Below are 18,632 nucleotides of genomic sequence, written 5' to 3' on the forward strand. Positions count from 1 at the left end.
CATAAATTAAGGAAACTGGTGGTTTAAACGCGTTTAGGGCATGCCAACCTCGCACTTACCATATTTTTAACAAGTAAACAACACACTGTAAACCGAGTCTGCTATTATTCTTCTTGGTTTACAGCCTTTATTACATGATCAAAGGGCATTTAAACCATCAGTTTATGCACAAAGTTTAATTTACATTATTTATCTATGAGTCATTTATATCAATCACACATAGACAATACAATGCACAATGGAATTAGTGCTGAGGATCTGAAAGTATATTTTATTTGAAACTTATACTTCTTTAGTTTTTCAGTTTAAACACATTTTATACTTATCTATACATCATAACTACATAAATAATATGCACAAATGGGTTATTCATGCATTATTTAGGGCTATGTATGAAGTACTTATTCAGTTTTACAAGATAAAACAGGTAAGGATAGTTTTCTAGGAAGCAGATAGCAAAACAGCCACGCGTTTGCAAAGTAGTCCCACAAAAAACGTGTAACTGAATGATATTACAGACGGGTCACAGTTACACCACAACGTAAACTACTGCAGCGCAGACATTCGTGTACCCCCCCCCCCCACACACACACACATAACTAACATAGATAAACAGACAAGTAAGATATAACAACACTGTAGGGCATGACCTAAGATACAAATGCATAAACTTACTCAGTAAAGGGGGAGGGGGTGCTAAAACTAGGGAGCGCAATTGCAAGGGAAACGGATAGGGGCGTTAGGGGTAATGAGGTAAAAGAGGAATGAAACGCTAAAAAACAAACAAGACAACAAACGTACAGAGTACAAGACAGCCAGGAAACAAGTTGAAACTAAGGGCACCACCTTGGAACGGCCAGTAACCTATAAAAAGGAAACTGGAAAGAAGACCTAGTGTCCGTTCCAAGACGGTGCCCTAAATTTCAACTTTATTCTTACACTTAGTCTGTAATGCAATTTGTCATGAATGGATTCTTGTTTGCTAGTGTTGTTTTTTATCCTTCTTTCTCCTTTCTGCATTTACAACCCATTATTTTAATTATTATATTTATATCATGTTATTGAGAAATTGAAAATGCCGTCTCTTTTGAGAGTACTGGCCAGCGTTTGTTGTGTTACTCTGGCTATTATTTGCTGTTCTCCATTAACCTTTAGAATGTCCACAGGACATTAGTCAAATATATTAGTTTTTGTTTCAATAACAATCTTTGAGATCCTATGAATGTAACATAAATTCATGTTCATGCCTAACATAACCGGATTGCTTAAATAATTGAGTAATTGAATGATTTTACTCCAAAATGCAAAGATTTTAAACTACTTAAATCGACACCTGAACTTCATTAAAATATCATTAGCTTTAATGTATCAAGACGGACACATATAGACTTTTATTATTTTTTATTTTCAGCTAAGGTTTCTACCAAATTTCAAGAATCCGTGCTGGAGAGAAATATTAGGTAATAATGTTTGTACCGTTTGTTTGCCCTATTACTTTTTGGTCGGCGTAGAAAAATGTGGGACATCAGACTTACATCGACGGTTGTTGAAACATCCCCTTATTTCACAAAACGTTAAGAAAGAGACTCACTGGCTTGCACGACTGAGATTCACCACAGGTATATCTTTAAGTCTTGCTATCAAATATTAAAGTAGTCTGTATAATATATACACTATGTTAGTTTTAAGCATTTACTGCTAAACATCGTTGAACCCAGTGGTTAGATTTCTTACTGTATAAAAGATATGTTTCCGATATGTCCGTTAAAAGCGGACTAAATAGAGGTATGCCTCTTATCATTTTTCGAATCTGTCATCTATGTGCTAAATTATCATCACATAATAGCTGAACAATATGACTAGTTTTGCTTGCAACTAATGCAGCTAAAAACACAGGTGCATTGGCAAATGGCAAAGTCATGTAGATCAATTGTATTGATCTCCATGAAACATATCTGCATTTTCTATAAATATTAGAATGTTGATCAGAAAATTGAACTTCAACGAAGAACGAGAAACGTATTTGGATATGTTTAACAATATTATTAATAAATTAAATAATAATAACTTTATTTTACATATCAATAGTACATAGTATACATACAACTTATTTCCAATATGCCCTTCTATATAGATATAAAAAGACAGTATCTACAAGAATAAGAGTAACAGTATCACAATTTATACGACAAATACACTTTATCAGTATTATGACGTTGCTCTTGTAATTAATAATCCTTAATTTGTCGTTTAAATGTTAATAGTTTATCTCGCAGGAATGTTTATAGTAAATTTGTGAAATATAATGGTCTTAAAATCAAATTTAGGATTGCAACTACTTCGGAGTTTATTAGGTCTGAAAAGTTATTCTTTGCTTTGTAAGACCTCATTCATACAAACAAAAAAATGAACATTTAATAAATCACAGCTCAACGAGTAAAACTTGACTTTGAGAAAAAACGGCTCATAATGTTAAAATGTCTTCCTTATTCTGGAAGCTAAAATGACAGAAAAAATCAATAGATACAATGCTAGATATTTAATTAAATCAGTGCAAAATATTAAAATTTTGTCAAAATTGCAGCGGAGTAATCTGAGTGGAAACAACTTTCAGAATCGTAAACATCTTTGAAACATCTAATGTATTATGCTGATAAAAATGAAAACTGTAAATTGGGTTATGTTATATCTCACTTCTGTAACAGACTTTACAAAATAAGAACACAATATAATCAAACTACATTTATAGAATACTGGTACCTAGGAACTGTTTTCAATGACTGAAATGGCATACTTGTATGTTCTCAAGGTGCAAAACACCAAATTCATAGGTTATAAAACAATAGTATCTTAGCAGCCGTATAAAATGAAAATAAATATTAAATAAACAATCATATTGCGTCAATTGAGTAGTCATTAACCAAATCTCCATGAGCGTTCTGGTCAGCGCTTCTGGCGTCTTTGTCTTGTTTGAGGAGAATACGGCTGTGAAGATACATGTGGTATAATGACTGAAACTGGTGTTTTGAATGACTGATTGAGTAAAACAGAAAAGTTCTGATCCAACGTAAGAACTAGGAGAATCTGGAACAATATAAATCAGAGAGGGAGTTCGAACTATAAAAGGTGAAACCTGGTCTACGCTGGTGGGAAGACTAGGTGTAAGATCAACGCGTGGATATCTACTCATAGGAATGCCATAAGTATCGGTGCCTGAGTTGGAACTAGAATCCCCATTGTACTGGACGTCTTGTGTCAGGTAGATTTAGATCTGACCTTACTGACCGGCATAGCTGCAGGTAAAAATTACTTACAGGGAGCAGAAATGAATTGGAGTAAAAGATGTGGGCCTCTAACTGAACTTTGTATACTGCATATTATACATAAAGGATACAAGATAAGAGTTTTTTTCCCTTTTGTCAGCCAATTTGTTATTGCCGTTGACGTGTACAAAGGTCACCAACACAATGTCGCAAACGGTCCACTTCTCAAAAGGGCTTTATTCTGCTGGTTATTTTTGTCAGATTCATAATAAACAACACTGTAGGCGTAAATACAATTCTCTTGTAGTCTGTTGACATGTGTGTCAAGTCCATGAGCGCTGTAATTTATCGGTAAAAGATTTAAGGATGACGATAATATTAAATACGTTATGTCGTTCGCCTGACTCTTTTTCCAATTGGTTGGGCTGACTATATCGATTGGTGGCAGAAAATATTTAGCAGCCGTTTGAAGAGCAGAGTAACCAGGCAAATATTCAGCGGGCAAAAAAGATGCAGTAACACCTGAAGCATTGACGTCTTCAAAGAAAATGGCTTGCAAATTAATGCATCATGTTCAGAATTAGGTTTCCAAGACTTGTAGACTTTATTGAAGATAAAAGCCGATAAAACAGCAACCCACATATGACCACTGCCATCAAGCTCTGCAGTTGCTAACATAAGTCAACGGATTGTTGCTAGTAAAACAGTAAAGGAGTAAAGATAATCATGGAAAATTTCCGATTTATTCCATTTCCGCGCGAGGAACTCTGGCTCGTGTGCAGGATAATTCAGTTCACTGGGTCGGAACGTTCTACTTGCCTAAGTAATTTCTCGTTGGCTGCCAGCGTCTTGCTCTTCAATCAGAACTTTCTCCAGTTTACATCCGCTAGGGTCAGAATAGATAAACAAGAGAGTCATGATGACCCTAGATCGCTCACCTGAGTAATATGAACTACATGTTTCAAATATCAAACTGATGCTATAATATTAAGAAAGTAGGCCAGTAGGTCACATTCACGGTCAATGAAAATCAGTATTCAGATCAGTGTGCAAAACTGTATTTGTCATCCAAATTACAAGGCTCTATCTCAAAGAAAACAAACTAGTTTATTTCTAGACATTTTCGGAAGAAGATTTCCTATGTACTATCAAGTAACCCCTGTGGCGGGACAAGTTTGACGCCGTGGGTCATGATTTGAAAATTTTTTGTAGAGGTCCTCTAGACAATGCTACGTGTCAAGTATCTAAGCTCTAGGCCTTCTGGTTTATTTTTAGATATTTTTTTTGAACATTTTCCGATGTACAATTAAGTTACCGCTGGGTGGAGGGTCAATTTTACCCCGGGGTCATGATTTGAACAAATTTTGTAGAAGTGTACTAGGTAATGCTACTTCAAATATCAAAGATCTAGGCCTTGCGGTTTATTTTAAGAAAATGTTTAAAGATTTTTCTATGTTAAATCAAATGACCCCTGGAGCGGAGACAATTTGACCCGGGGGTCATGATTTGAACAAATTTTGTCTGTTTTTTTGTTTTGGGTTTAACGCCGTTTTTCAACAGTATTTCAGTCATGTAACGGTGGGCAGTTAACCTAACCAGTGTTCCTGGATCTGTACCAGTACAAACCTGTTCTCCGCAAGTAACTGCCAACTTCCCCACATGAATTATCAGAGGTGGAGGACGAATGATTTCAGACACAATGTCTTTTATCAAATCGTCACGGAGAACATACGCCCCGCCCCGGGATCGAACTCGCGACCCCGCGATCCGTAGACCAACGCTCTCCCTACTGAGCTAAGCGGGCGGGTAACAAATTTTGTAGAGGTCTACTGGGCAATGCTACTTGTCAATTATCTAAGCTGTAGGGTTCTGGTTTTTGAGAGGAAGATTTTTTTTAGATATTCCTATGTAAAATTATATGACCACTCGGGCGGGATCAGTTTCAACCCTTGGGTCATGTTTTGAACAAACTTGGTAGAAGTCTACTAGGCAATGTTTTAAACCAAATATCTACGCTCTAGGGCTTCTGGTTTTTGAGAAGAAGATTTTTCTTCTTTTTTTTTCGATTGCCATGGCAACCAGAGTTCTGCATGAAGTTCAAGTTTTTTAACAAGTTTTGAAGAACTTCACCCAAGGAACATTACTGTGAAGTGTGGATGAAATTGTCCTAGCGGTTTATGAGGAGATGTCGTTTAAAGTAAACGTTTACGGACGAACGCCGGACGAAAGACGCCGGACGGTGAGTGATCACAATAGCTCACCCTGAGCCTTTGGTATATGAGTGTCTGCGCTATTGTGGTTTACGTTGTAGTGCGACTTTTTTTTAAAGTTCAAGTTTTTTAACAAGTTTTGAAGAACTTCACCCAAGGAACATTACTGTGAAGTGTGGATGAAATTGTCCTAGCGGTTTATGAGGAGATGTCGTTTAAAGTAAACGTTTACGGACGAACGCCGGACGAAAGACGCCGGACGGTGAGTGATCACAATAGCTCACCCTGAGCCTTTGGTATATGAGTGTCTGCGCTATTGTGGTTTACGTTGTAGTGCGACTTTTTTTTAAAGAACATGGCATTCCCTTGTATATTTGTCCTCGTTCAACTTTTCCCTTCGGATTCCTCCCCCACCCGGACCCCATTTCAACCCTTACCATTTCCTTCCCCTTTATCAATATCTAGCTTATATTGATATATACATGTTGGATGACTGAAGCAACCCGTCTGAAATATTTTTCCATTACAGCTTCTTTTGTTGTGGGCCTACTACGTAAATGCGTAACTCTGGGGCTGTGTTTTTGGTGCTCTTTGCTTCCGAGAAATCTACCCTTACCTATTATCATTTTTGATGGTGGAGGAAGACCCCAGGTGCCCCTCCGTGCATTATTTCATCACGAGCGGGCACCTGGGTAGAACCTCCGACCTTCCGTTAGCCGGCTGGATGGCTTCCTCACATGCAGAATTCAACGCCCCGGGTGAGGCTCGAACCCACATCGATGAGGGGCAAGTTATTTGAAGTCAGCGACCTTAACCACTCTGCCACGGAGGCAAATTAATGAGGAAGATCTTTTGTTACCTGAAGAGATATCTAATGACATAGAATTTATGATATTCAATTCAGAAATAACAGACGAAGAGATTCTTAGAGGCCTTAGAGGTCTTAAACGCGGTTCGAGTGGGAGAAGTGATAACATTATTTCTGAATTTTTTATCAACGCTATTGACTTGCTTCTAACCTTAAGCTGCAAGATGTTGTACAGTGGCGCTCGCGATAAACTTCCGTGTAATCTCGTTTGTAAACGCTGTTGAAACGCTTCTGCAACGTTTCTCGTTTCCCGGTTATCTCAGTGATAGTCCAATCAAATGATATCTAAACGAGAAGCATTAATCAAGAATCATTCAGCCAATCAAAAGTACGGTAGGCGTTCCCAATCAGTGGATCGATCACCAAAAAAAACAATAAGCTGCTTATTATTCTACTTTGAAATGACGAAAATGTATACTTTTTACATCCGATATAATGAGATACTGGATAAGTCTAAATATTAATATAAAAAGAAAACGAATTATGAAAGAAAGAAATATCGATCTTACAGTTTTTATATGAATAAATGACAATATATGATTCGGTGCCATGTTTGTTTTGTAATTGATGTAATTATTACCTCATATTCCACTTAACAATTGAAACAGAAAATAAATTTTAAAAAGTTTCTTTCTTCATTTTTAAATGAATTACATATTACATATACACTAGCGTATAAAACACTCTTATCGAAAAGGACTGAACATCGGAAAGGATTTCTGATATATTTATCATAGGGTATTATTAAAGTATTTCTTCATATTGCATTTATCAACTAGAAATAGAAAAAAATCTGTTTTTAAATGAAAAAAGACAAAATATTAGTCAAGGCATAAAACTCGCTGATCGTTATTAGAAATGACCTGACATATATTTACTATTGCACTTTATTTCATTATTTTTTATGAGTCATAAACAACTCATAAAGAAAATAAATGCAATTTCAGCCAAATAACACAACATTCTTAACTATGGGTCGTAAGACAGGTTACAGATAAGATCAATTTAAGAAACACATGTTAGTTTTGATTGAGTTTGATTGGATTATCACACCTATCGATTATAACCATTAATTAGGATATTTGCCAGTACATAAAATTTGCACGCGACAATTTTTTCCGCACTTTTTTTTTTATACCTTTGACTTCTAAACAGTTGACTGCCTCTATTTACTTTAGGTGCTTTCTTCAAATAATTTTGCTTTGATACCATGGGTGTAAAGTGTTTTAGATTTTTACTATACATGTTTTTCAATAAAATACACAAAGGATTAGCATGGAACAGTGTGACTGCATATTCTGTAAGGTAAGTGCAATTAGATATGACTGTGCAACATATGACATAAGTAACCATATCATTTGAAAGTGAAGAACAACAGGTAAATTTGATATGATATTCTATTTTCACACAAACAGTTCAAAATGAGGATGCATTCAACGAATGATATGCCAGAGCAAGATGGATTTTTATGTTTCCGTTGTTTATTTTATTCCTTCTCTTTTGTCTCAGACGTTCATGCCGACAAAATCAGGCCAGTCGTTTTCCAAATAACCCACATTTCTATTTCTTAAATTAATTTATCGGAAAAGAAAGTTGCTTCGAAATCTACATTTTTGTTATCTACATTCGCTTACAAGATGAACAGTTTCAATATAGATTCCTAACCAGTGTTCATGGATTCTGTACCAGTACAAACCTGTTCTCAGCAAGTAACTGTCATCTTCCCCACATGAATCAGAGGTGGAGGACTAATGATTTCAGACACAATGTCTTTTTTAAATAGTCACGGAGAACATACGCCCAGCCCAAGGATCGAACTCTTGACCCCTCGACCGACGCTCTACCTACTGTGCTAAGCGGGCGGGTAGATTAGACGATAACAAACCCGCATCCAATCTATATACTACCTCCGCCCCTGACAATCACCGTGAAAACGAAGACTGTGTATACTATTTCCATGGAGTATATTTTTGTTAAAGTCAATTTTTAGTTAATTAATAGTTAAGAAATAAGAAGTTCTCAATCGTGGTCTGTCGCAGAATAACCCGTGATTTGAGTTCTTACGCGTAATAATATACCATGAAGGCCCGAGGTCTGAGTGATTTATTGTTTCACATAAGAACGAAAAACTCGGGCTATTCTACGATAAATCACACTTAAGAAATTATTTCGATTCTAACACGACACACTAGTATCAACGGTGTTAGAAAAAAATGGTTACTACTTTTTATGACCGTGATACACACCTGGATCGGATAACGTCTTTGCACGCAGAATAACCCGCGATAGATTTTGCTCTATATGTATGTGTGTTATTTGCTGGTTAGAATTTTTAATGTAACAAGTTTGAAGCGTAGTACACTAAAGAAAAAAGTAGTGTCGCACTATGTGAGCCGCGCCATGGGAAATTCAACATAGTGGCTTTGCGACTAGTACGGATCCAGACCAGCCTGCGCATCCGCTGTCCATGCTGTTCGCGTTCAAAGCCTATCGCAATTAGAGAAACCGTTCGCGAACAACATGGATCCTGACCAGACTGCGCGGTCTACGCAGATTGGTCTGGATCCATGATGGTCGCAAAGCCACTGTGTTGATTTCCTTATGATGTGGCTCATGTATTTATAGATATTTGATGAAAATGTTTAGAAGTTTAGAATAATTGCTGATTTACGCAATGTTAAGGCGATGTCAATATGCCAAGATTATTGATCGTCAATAAAGTGATAACGTTTCGGCCACACAGTCTAGTGTCCCATGTGATACGCTTTCTGTACGCATCTGCATTCTCTGACATACCTAATCATGCTGATAATGCATAATGGAAAAAGGATGACACTGAAAAGTAAAATGATTTAAGCCGCGCCATGGGAAAACCAACATAGTGCGTTTCCGACCAGCATCCGCCCATGCTGTTCGCTAACAGTTTCTCTAATTGCAATATACTTTGAAAGCAAACATCATTGATCCTGACTAGACTGCGCGGATGCACGCGCTGGTCTGCAACCATGCTGGTCGCAAAGCCACTATGTTGGTTTTCTCATGGCGTGGCTCATTTGTGTCATGCGTAATCAAATTCATGGGAAATAAAATGGTTACATTCTTTTCAGTATCTGATGCACTATGTTAACTAGGTATATCTATGTGATTTATGTGGGAATGGAATACTGTCTGTATGTGAAAAATGTACAGTTTCAGAATTGTACATCTTTGAGATAATACGTGTTGTACAACAAAAACCTACCGTCTGTAGAGGGCTACAGCCCCGTGGTTGCCTTCCTGACTTACACATAAGCCACACAAGAAAAAGACTGCTACTGCCCATGAACTAAGTCTATGCACTACTACTGTATTTAATAACTATAAAACCTTAAAAATATATTAAAACTTTAAAAACACCTTTATAACAACAATTTATTTACGTCCGATACATTTTTATACCCAGGTTTATTTTTAGATTACACGCCACGCCTATATGTCATATCGATAAATATGTTACTCCATGTACTTTACTATTCGCATTATAGTTAACGATTTCGCTTTACTGTTTGTTTTTAAATTGATGGCATTTTTTAATTATTAAAGATTTTTCTATTCTGTTTTTTTTTTGCCTTTTCTAGCCGAAAGTTCAAATTTAATGTTTGTATCTTAATGAAAATGCCTTGATATTCTAGCTATATCTATCCTTTATCGATGTTGAAAGTTTGAAGCAAATCTATTGGGTAATAAAAGCTCTACACGCGTTACCTGTGTACGGGACTCCTAAATTTCGTGGTATAATTCTTAGCTAAAATTTGCCTGTTTACCTGTTGCCAGTTTTTGGTTGCCTGTCGTCGTCTGCTTGTTTACTGTACGTCCTCACTACTGGAATTTCCTATAGTGACTTCTTCCATATACCTTTTACCCTGCTCTGTATGTTGTTTATGCCAGCATAGGTCCCTTACATCTTTTTACAAATGCGGGACTAGCTTGATGGCATTTGGTTAAAATTGATAAAATTTGACAAAACTTTAATAAAATTGGTAAAATCAAAATCGGCCTTTGCCGAAAAACGAAAACACTGACATTTTGTTCTGATTTTTATTATGTCAAAAGGTTTAAAATTTTACTTTAGAATTATATTTAAAGTAATTAGATAAATTCAGGTGACCATCTTTACCGAAAAGATAAAGAGTCTGCAAGAATATGTCTCCTGTTTTTTTTTGTTTTTTTTTTAATTATAGTCTAAAATTAGCCTTAATATGGCTTAAAATTATGTATATGTTTACAATTAGAACAATATAAAAGTTTGTAAATAATCAAAAAGTTTAAGGCCTTTTAATTATGTGTTATAGAACATTATAAATAAACATGTATATATACATTTAAATTAACTAATATTATAAGGTAAAATAATAAAATTTATAATAATAAAACCTTTTTCGGGTTTTTTTGGTATGTTTCATAGAAAATCAGCTCCTGATATTGTTTTTAGATTGCTGGCTATTCACTGTTGTAGCCCGACCATAATAACTTTCATAGATAGCGCCTTTCACCCTGAGGATATATTGCTCATATTGTCCATACCAGTTCAAGTTTGTGCTAATTAGGGGACCTTTTATAAGTAGATCAAAACACCGCAAAGGCGGTATTACTCTTTGAACTTTTTGGAACCGGATATTGGTCGCATGTCAATTAGTGTAAGATAGTGTAATGACGCGTGTTCGGAATCAAACAATTTTGTGAAATGCGAAAGAAGGCTATGTTTTTTTTTTTATATGGATATTTACTTTTTGCTGTTTTCACTGCTTTCTATTTCAGTTTTCTTTTTTAATTACTTATTTCTTTGTTGTTGTGAAATAGTAATTCCGATTTTTACTCAGCCTGAATGTAAAAATATTGAAAAATAAATAAATAAATGAAAAACAAAACAAAAAAAAAACAAAAACAAAAAAACAAAACAAAAGAACATAATAAATTTCGGGGTGGGGTATGGGGGTGAGGAAGCTTGCGTTAAATATGGGATAAAGGGGTGGAGATAAATCCGTTATGGTAATAAATGATAATGTCTCTATTGTATTAAACGATTCAGATTTTTCACGGTTATCGTTTCTTTTCTCGCTGCGCAGGCGCAGTAAACACTCGTTTCACGGCTCTCGTTTAACGGTGCGCATGCGTATTTCATTTACACGTTTCACGGTTATCGTTTCATGAACACTTACCTAACGAATATCGTCTCTTTTCCCGAAATTACGGAAATTTATCGCAAGCGCCACTGTATGATACCGGTTTCTTTCCAGAATCATGGAGTAAGGCGATTATAGTTACCATTCATAAAAAGGGGGACGTAAATGCTCCTTAAAACTATAGAGGTATATCTCTTTTAAACACATTTGGCAAAATTTGCATACGCATATTAACAAAAATATTGACATCTTATGTAAATATGTTTCATAAAATAGAAGAACCCCAAGCTGGTTTTCGAGAACGCTATTCCACAATAGATAGATTTTATACTTCAGTTATTGATAAACAGCTTTCAATAATTATACGTAGCATTTATTGACTTTATGAAATGTTTTGACCATATAAATAGACATAAACCTTGGCAAGCACTGGGGAAATCTGGTTTAAAAGGTAATCTATATGACGCGATTAGCGGTATGCACAAAACGGTACAAGCATGTGTTAGAACAAACGAATGTTTGACAGGTTATTTCAATAGTCCAGTAGGCTTAAAACAAGGCTGTTTGGCTTCCCCAATCATGTTCCTAGTCTTTATCGATGAATTAGTGAGACGTATTGAGAAAAGTGGTTTCAGAGGAATTCAACTTTTTCCCTATACAACTAATTTACTGTCTTTACTGTTTGCTGACGATTTAGCCTTCATCGTAAATACAGTCGTAGGGCTACAAAGGTCATTAAACTTATTAAATGATTTTTGCGTTAAAAAGAAAATAAAGGTTAATCCTACTAAATCTAATGTTATAGTTTTTAGAAAGGATGATAGACTATCAAAAAACAAACATTGTGTGTATGATAGCCAAAATCTTAAAACTGTAAATGTTTTAAAATATGTTGGTGTTACATCATCACAACAGTTGTCCTTTCACAGAATGGCAAGTTATCAAGCTTTTAAAGCAGAACGAATTCTTATATTGGTTCTGTCAAACCTACACAAGTATGGTCAGCTACCGCAAAAAGTATTTTTCAACATATTTGACACAAAAATTAACCCAGTTTTATTATAGGGGACTGAGATCTGGGAAATATACAGGTTAGCACCACCAGAATTAGTACATAATTATCAATGTAAAAGATATTTATGTGTCAAACAAAAAACAACAAATGCTGAAGTGCTTGGTGATTGTGGGAGGTTTTGCAATGTTCATCAATTCTAAAAAACGGGTCGTCAGATACTGTTGTAAAATTCTTAGACTGGGAGAGCATATGTTGGTAAAAAGTGTTATCTTACGCTGAAATGCTCAGACAATAGCGGTCGAACAAACTGGTGCACGGGTTTAAGAAATATGGTATATAGTAATGGGTTTGGATATATTTGGTACAGCCAGCGGGTAAACAATGAAGATATTTTTATTAAATATTTTGTACAAACAGACCAATATTTGCTGGAATGGAATACAATAATTTGCGATAGTCATAAATTATCTGTGTACAGTCAGTTCAAGAATACTTTTGAACATGGAAAATACTTAACTGTTTTAATGATTAGAAAATTCAAAAACGGACTAGCAAAATTACGCCTTTCTTCCCTTAGTCTTGAAATAGAGAAAGAGGTAGATAAGGTATCACACCCAGAGAGCAAAAAATATGTGTACTTTATAATAATGCAGTTGAAAATGAGTTCCATTTTATATTAGTTAGCCAAAAACTGTCCACACTAAGAGCAAGACATATCGCTAAGAAATATTATGACAAACCTAACATTCATAAATTAATATTTTAATGAGCTCAAACTCGGAAAGTGTTATTTAAAATTTAGCAACGTATGCTTGTTATGCATTTAAGACAAGGAGTGAATTATTGCATGATACTAGTACTATGTGATATTAATATCATCATCAGTCCAGTAGATATAAAAGTCAGCAAAATAGTATTTATCGGATCAAATGTGAACTAAAATACAAGTATATATCATGACTACAGAGTGAATAATACAAATTTATGTTAGTATGCTTCATAGTATGATGAAGTACATGTATTTGTATGAATATTTATATGTATGTACCATATGTACATGTTACAAGATTTAAAATATTGCTTTTATGCTTAACAACTGAATCGAAATATAGCAAGAGATTACACTCATACATGTATAGGTTCTGCATAGTTATACTCATATAACATGAGATTGTATCTAAGGGTACCAAAGAAGCTTTAGTAACATTATGCTATTGTATATATGTATTGTATAAATGTTGTACACAATAAGTACATTGATGTACTAACTGTGGTTCTAGTCATTGTCATTGTGATGAATAATGTACAAATAACTGTTGATACGGGCCGGAGGCCATCGATTAAATCATTGTCATGTCATTGTCATATTCACTTTGTGATAGAATAGCTGATGCAAGTGTTGGGGAAATGAAAATAGTGCAGACCCCATTACTAGCTCTTATTAGATTTGTTGACTTCTAAGCTGTCATATAAATTCCTTCAGTTTTAGTGTTTAAATGAGTAACCTAGTTTCCTTTGTAGTTACTTGCTCCTTACTTCAGTCTTATAGTATTGATTTTGAAGCTGCGCTGTAATAACTGAAACTAAAATGTTGAAATCATCTGTGAATTTTGCAAGTGATCTAATCTGAAAATTGGAACAGGGCGATTTCACTGTTGATTTAAATATATTTAAGGAAACCTTCAAGTTAAATTTCTTCAACTCGTTCTACTGCAGATAGCACTTATGTTATATTATTTAACATTTTACAGAAGGAATGCAGTCATTATCAGCATATCTGGAATTATTTCAAGATGCCGTTCAGAAAGATATAACAGTGATTCAACAAAATGGATACTACAACTCTATATTTGGTAAGACAAACACATGTCTTTTGTGGATTGAAAAAGAAGTGACTGCTAAATCATGAGGGTAAAAAGTGGTTTAGACAGTCCTGGAGATAACTCTGCCCATTTGTTTCACAAGTCCAAATTGCTGCAAGTTCGTTATGAAAATGAAAAATACTCAAAAATGTGTATTTCATACGAAAAACACTAACATGCTTTGATGCTAAGAGCTAAAGAAACTTTCATAGTTACATTTTCCCTAATGGGAAAAATGCAATAATAAAGGTAGTTTCAAAGTTAATTAAGCCACACCAAATTGATGACTTGGTTAACGGTTTTCCCTCTCCATTTTTTTTTTGCAGAATCAGCTACCGCTTGCATCAATTTTGTAGACTTATTTCAAAACTACAGAGCAGACATATTTTCCTGTTACCTTAAAATGCCTTCTTGCTGAAGAGCTAACAGAATAATGTCTAATCATAACAAATTTCTGATGATAGAATCGTTAATACTATAGCTGCCTGAAACAATTACTGAAGTTAACAAACTGCCAATTTCTTATTAGATTAGTCGTAGAAGAAGATATATCTATCAAACACAGTTACCCCTTGTGCTGAATATCCTCATCTGATTTGTCCATTCTTAAAATGTTGATCAGATTGCCTATCAAAATCCTTTTGGATTCAAGTGAATTTAAATTTCGGCAATTTTGTACACATCAGCTATGTAAAATGAACACAATTTTCTGGTGGAGAAAGGAAACTCAATCAGGGCAAAAGAATCCTAAAGGACTCAGGAACTCTCAATCCACGAAAACACGCATTGAAGGCAATTTTTAATGGTATCATAAGATTAGAATTGGTATCATAAGATTTTATCAAATAGAAACTGAACATGGGAATGCATTTATTGTTATGACTGCAGCATCATATGTATGTCTATCCTATTCTGCAAAAGTTAAATCTTAAAGCAAAGAGCAATAGAAGCTGCAAAATTAGTCCTTGATTTCATAAATAAACTGGGCCATCAGGAGATGATGGATTTTCTGGCATCTGGCGAAATTGCATTGAAAGTTGACAAACACTATAATATATAGATCATAGATACCTATTGTACTTGTGAGGTTATTGCAGTGTTTTCCTTATATATATTAATTTCTGATATACACAACACAAGAGTAAGAGCTTACTTATTTTTATGTAGTGAGTTAATATTCCAGTAGAAACGTTTGTTTATGTGACTAGAGCATACAAATTTAGCCAACAAATCAGTTCTTTTTAATATGAATAATAAAAAACCCGTAACTCTATTCGCTAGAATATATTTAGAATGCAAGGTTTTTTTTGTACCTTTTAGCTTATTTACATTTCTTAATACTTGTAAATATTAAAATGTAGCGCGTTCCGATAAACACAAATATATGTTGGAGTCAGGTGTTGAGTGGCGGGGTCATGTGTTTTTGGAGCAATTTGTCATTTAACCTTCAATATTTAAGGATCTTTGCTTATTTTTTTGTAATTTCAAGCCTTTCTGAAATGTTTTGGCAGTTTCATCAAATCGCTCCGCTCCAAAAAAAAAAAATAAAATAAATAAATAAATAAAAAAAAAATAATACACAGTATTATGCATTGGATCAATAAGGTTGCTGAAGATCAGACTTAGGTTCCTAAGTGCAAATACAGAAAAGTTTTGAATTACATGAGTTCGTGCTATTGATTGTTCATGTCGGATGTCATATGATCAAATAGTTATTGAATCGACTCCCGGTCAATAATCAAAAGTATTATCTTGGCAAGCCATCAAGTAAATATAAAATATAGTGTTAAATACACTGTCTCGTTTTTCATATGAACGCGTATGTATAATACACTTTTCGCAGTCTGGAGATGAAGGCAAAAAACTTTACATGCTGTCAGCGCAGAAATCTACAATGGCATACGAAATAATATGGTTGAAAACTTAAACTCAAGGCACTGGTTGTCCTGCCTAAAGCACCCTTAAGCTATATCAATATTAAGGGAATATATTGCACATGATCTTATGACCTGGGATAACTAATTAATGAATTCAATAAAACCTGTTTAAACAGTCTCCGGATTTAGTTTGCAAATCCGGAATTATCGCAAACTCAGCTACCTTTTGCCTTTGACTTTTCTCTGATTTTTTTTGACATTAAACGATAGTTCAAGTCCCATAGAGTAATAATTGGTCGTTTCCTTCTTTATATCTTAAAGAATGAATTCATGGGAGGTTTTCAAAGTTGGTCCTCCCATGGGAGTATTTTTCCTCCATTGGGGTTTTGCTAACCCATGGGACGTCCCGCGGATGGATATCTCCCACTTTACCAATTACTGGAGAGAAAAAACGTGGGTTTTTTCTAAAATTTTCAAATCAAAATATTTTAAGTCAAATTAATAATTAATACAATAAAAACTGTTCTGACAAAGAAAACGACTTACTTGTATTGAAATAGCTGCGCACATATCAATATAATATATATATGAGCCGCGCCATGAGAATACCAACATAGTGACCTTGCGGCCAGTATGGACCCAGACCAGCTTGCGCATCCATACAGTCTGTGCCAGAGTCTATGCTGTTCGGTTTCAAACCCTATAGCAATAAGAGAAACCATAAGCGAACAACATGGATCCTGACCAGACTGCGAGTATGTGCAGGCTGGTCTGGATCCGTGCTGTTCGCAAAGCCACTAAGTTGGTTTTCTCATGACGCGGCTCATAAATCCTCGCACATGTAAAAATGTATCACTCGCCATGTTGGAAAGTACCGGTGGTTTGGCTTACTATTGTGTAAGCACTTACCAGCCATTACTTAATAAGTGCGCTGATGCAATCTTTATATCAATACGCGCGGGTATTAGATTGTATATGAGTACGAAACAAATAAAAACATAAACAGTTAATAAAAACATCTATGCCACATCTGTGCTACCGTAGGTAGTACTAGCATCGCAGTGTATATGTGGTTCCTTCAATGTGTATTATGTATATGTTATGACTTGACTTTTTAGTATGGAAAAGTGGATTCTAGTCGAGTGCAAAGCGGTCGTCTGCTTTACATTATGCAACCTTGGCCCTAAATATAAGTCCCAAGTGCATGTATATTGATTCTTACTGATTTTAAAATACTAGATATAGCGTGAAATGTTGTTTTTTTTTTCTTTTAAAAAAAGATCAGCTCCGCCACGTGATATATGAGCCGTGCCATGAGAAAATCAACATAGTGGCTTTGCGAGCAGCATAGATCCGGACCAGCCTGCACATCCGCGCAGTCTGGTCAGGATCCACGTTGTTCGCTTTTAAAGTAATGAGAGAAACCATTAGTGAACAGCATGGATCCTGACCAGACTGCGCGAATGCTCCATGCTGGTCGAAAAGCCAGTGTGTTGGTTTTCTCATGGTGCGGCTCATTTATTTTAGGATATTTCTGAAATATGTAGGTATGCAGCGCTCAAAATATAAACTATCTGACATCAGAGGTATATGCTAACACTTTTAGACAATATCAGAAAAGATTTTTTGAATGATTTGATAAAGTTTGTGTTATTTCCGAGTGCAAACATTTTTTCGTAGATGAAAAGCTGGCATGTCTTACTAAAGCCCAGGTATTTTCAAATCTTAGAAGAAAATGAACATTGACCCCTTATTAGCAAAAGAAGCAAAAGAAGTCCACGCTGATACATTTAGACGGCGTAGTAGCCCCTGCGCGAGACAAATGCGACTTTCTTTTCCGAGTTTAACCTATGTACTTTGATTTTCACTGCTACCGCGAAAAGCTGAAGGTCGTCTGACATCATTTCTTGTGTTGTCAAAGACGTATGTATACCTGGCGAGATTGTTTTAAAATATTAGGACTGGGACGGTTAATCGGATGCGATTCGATTACTAGGTGAAACCGGTTTCAATTTTGCAAGACCGCTAACCGCTCTTAAACAATTAACATTACGATCGTTCTTTATCTTTATATATTTCTTTGAGCAGCACATTGACTCGCAGTATATTTCCGCAAAGAAACAAAACAATCAACAGAATCAATAGTCTTGGATTAGCCCGTCGTGATATATTTAAATTAAAATACACCAAAATATGATTTATTAATTATCAAAAAGCTTGCAAACGATAAAGTCCGTAAGTTCCTAATGAAGTCAGCTGCTGGAAGTACCTTGATACGGTCATCAGGAAAGAAAAGAGCATTTTCAATATGGTGGCCGATTAACCGGTTCGATTCGATTTCATACAAATGATTAACCGATTTCAAAATTTTGAAA

General features: G+C 35.2%; 1 protein-coding gene across 2 annotated transcripts in view; it reads left to right on the plus strand.

Moving 5' to 3' along the window:
* LOC123549849 (carbohydrate sulfotransferase 15-like) overlaps window positions 1-18,632 on the plus strand; it is a 182,417-nt gene that overhangs the window by 48,491 nt on the left and 115,294 nt on the right. For both annotated transcript variants that reach the window (XM_053544972.1, XM_045338289.2), the window contains 2 exons: window positions 1,412-1,619; window positions 14,270-14,371. In XM_053544972.1, coding sequence (XP_053400947.1) covers window positions 1,412-1,619; window positions 14,270-14,371 — 310 coding nt within the window. The remainder of the gene's footprint in view (window positions 1-1,411; window positions 1,620-14,269; window positions 14,372-18,632) is intronic.

Source organism: Mercenaria mercenaria, chromosome 6 (assembly GCF_021730395.1).
Source record: "Mercenaria mercenaria strain notata chromosome 6, MADL_Memer_1, whole genome shotgun sequence".
In the NCBI taxonomy this organism is placed as follows: Eukaryota; Metazoa; Mollusca; class Bivalvia; order Venerida; family Veneridae; genus Mercenaria; species Mercenaria mercenaria.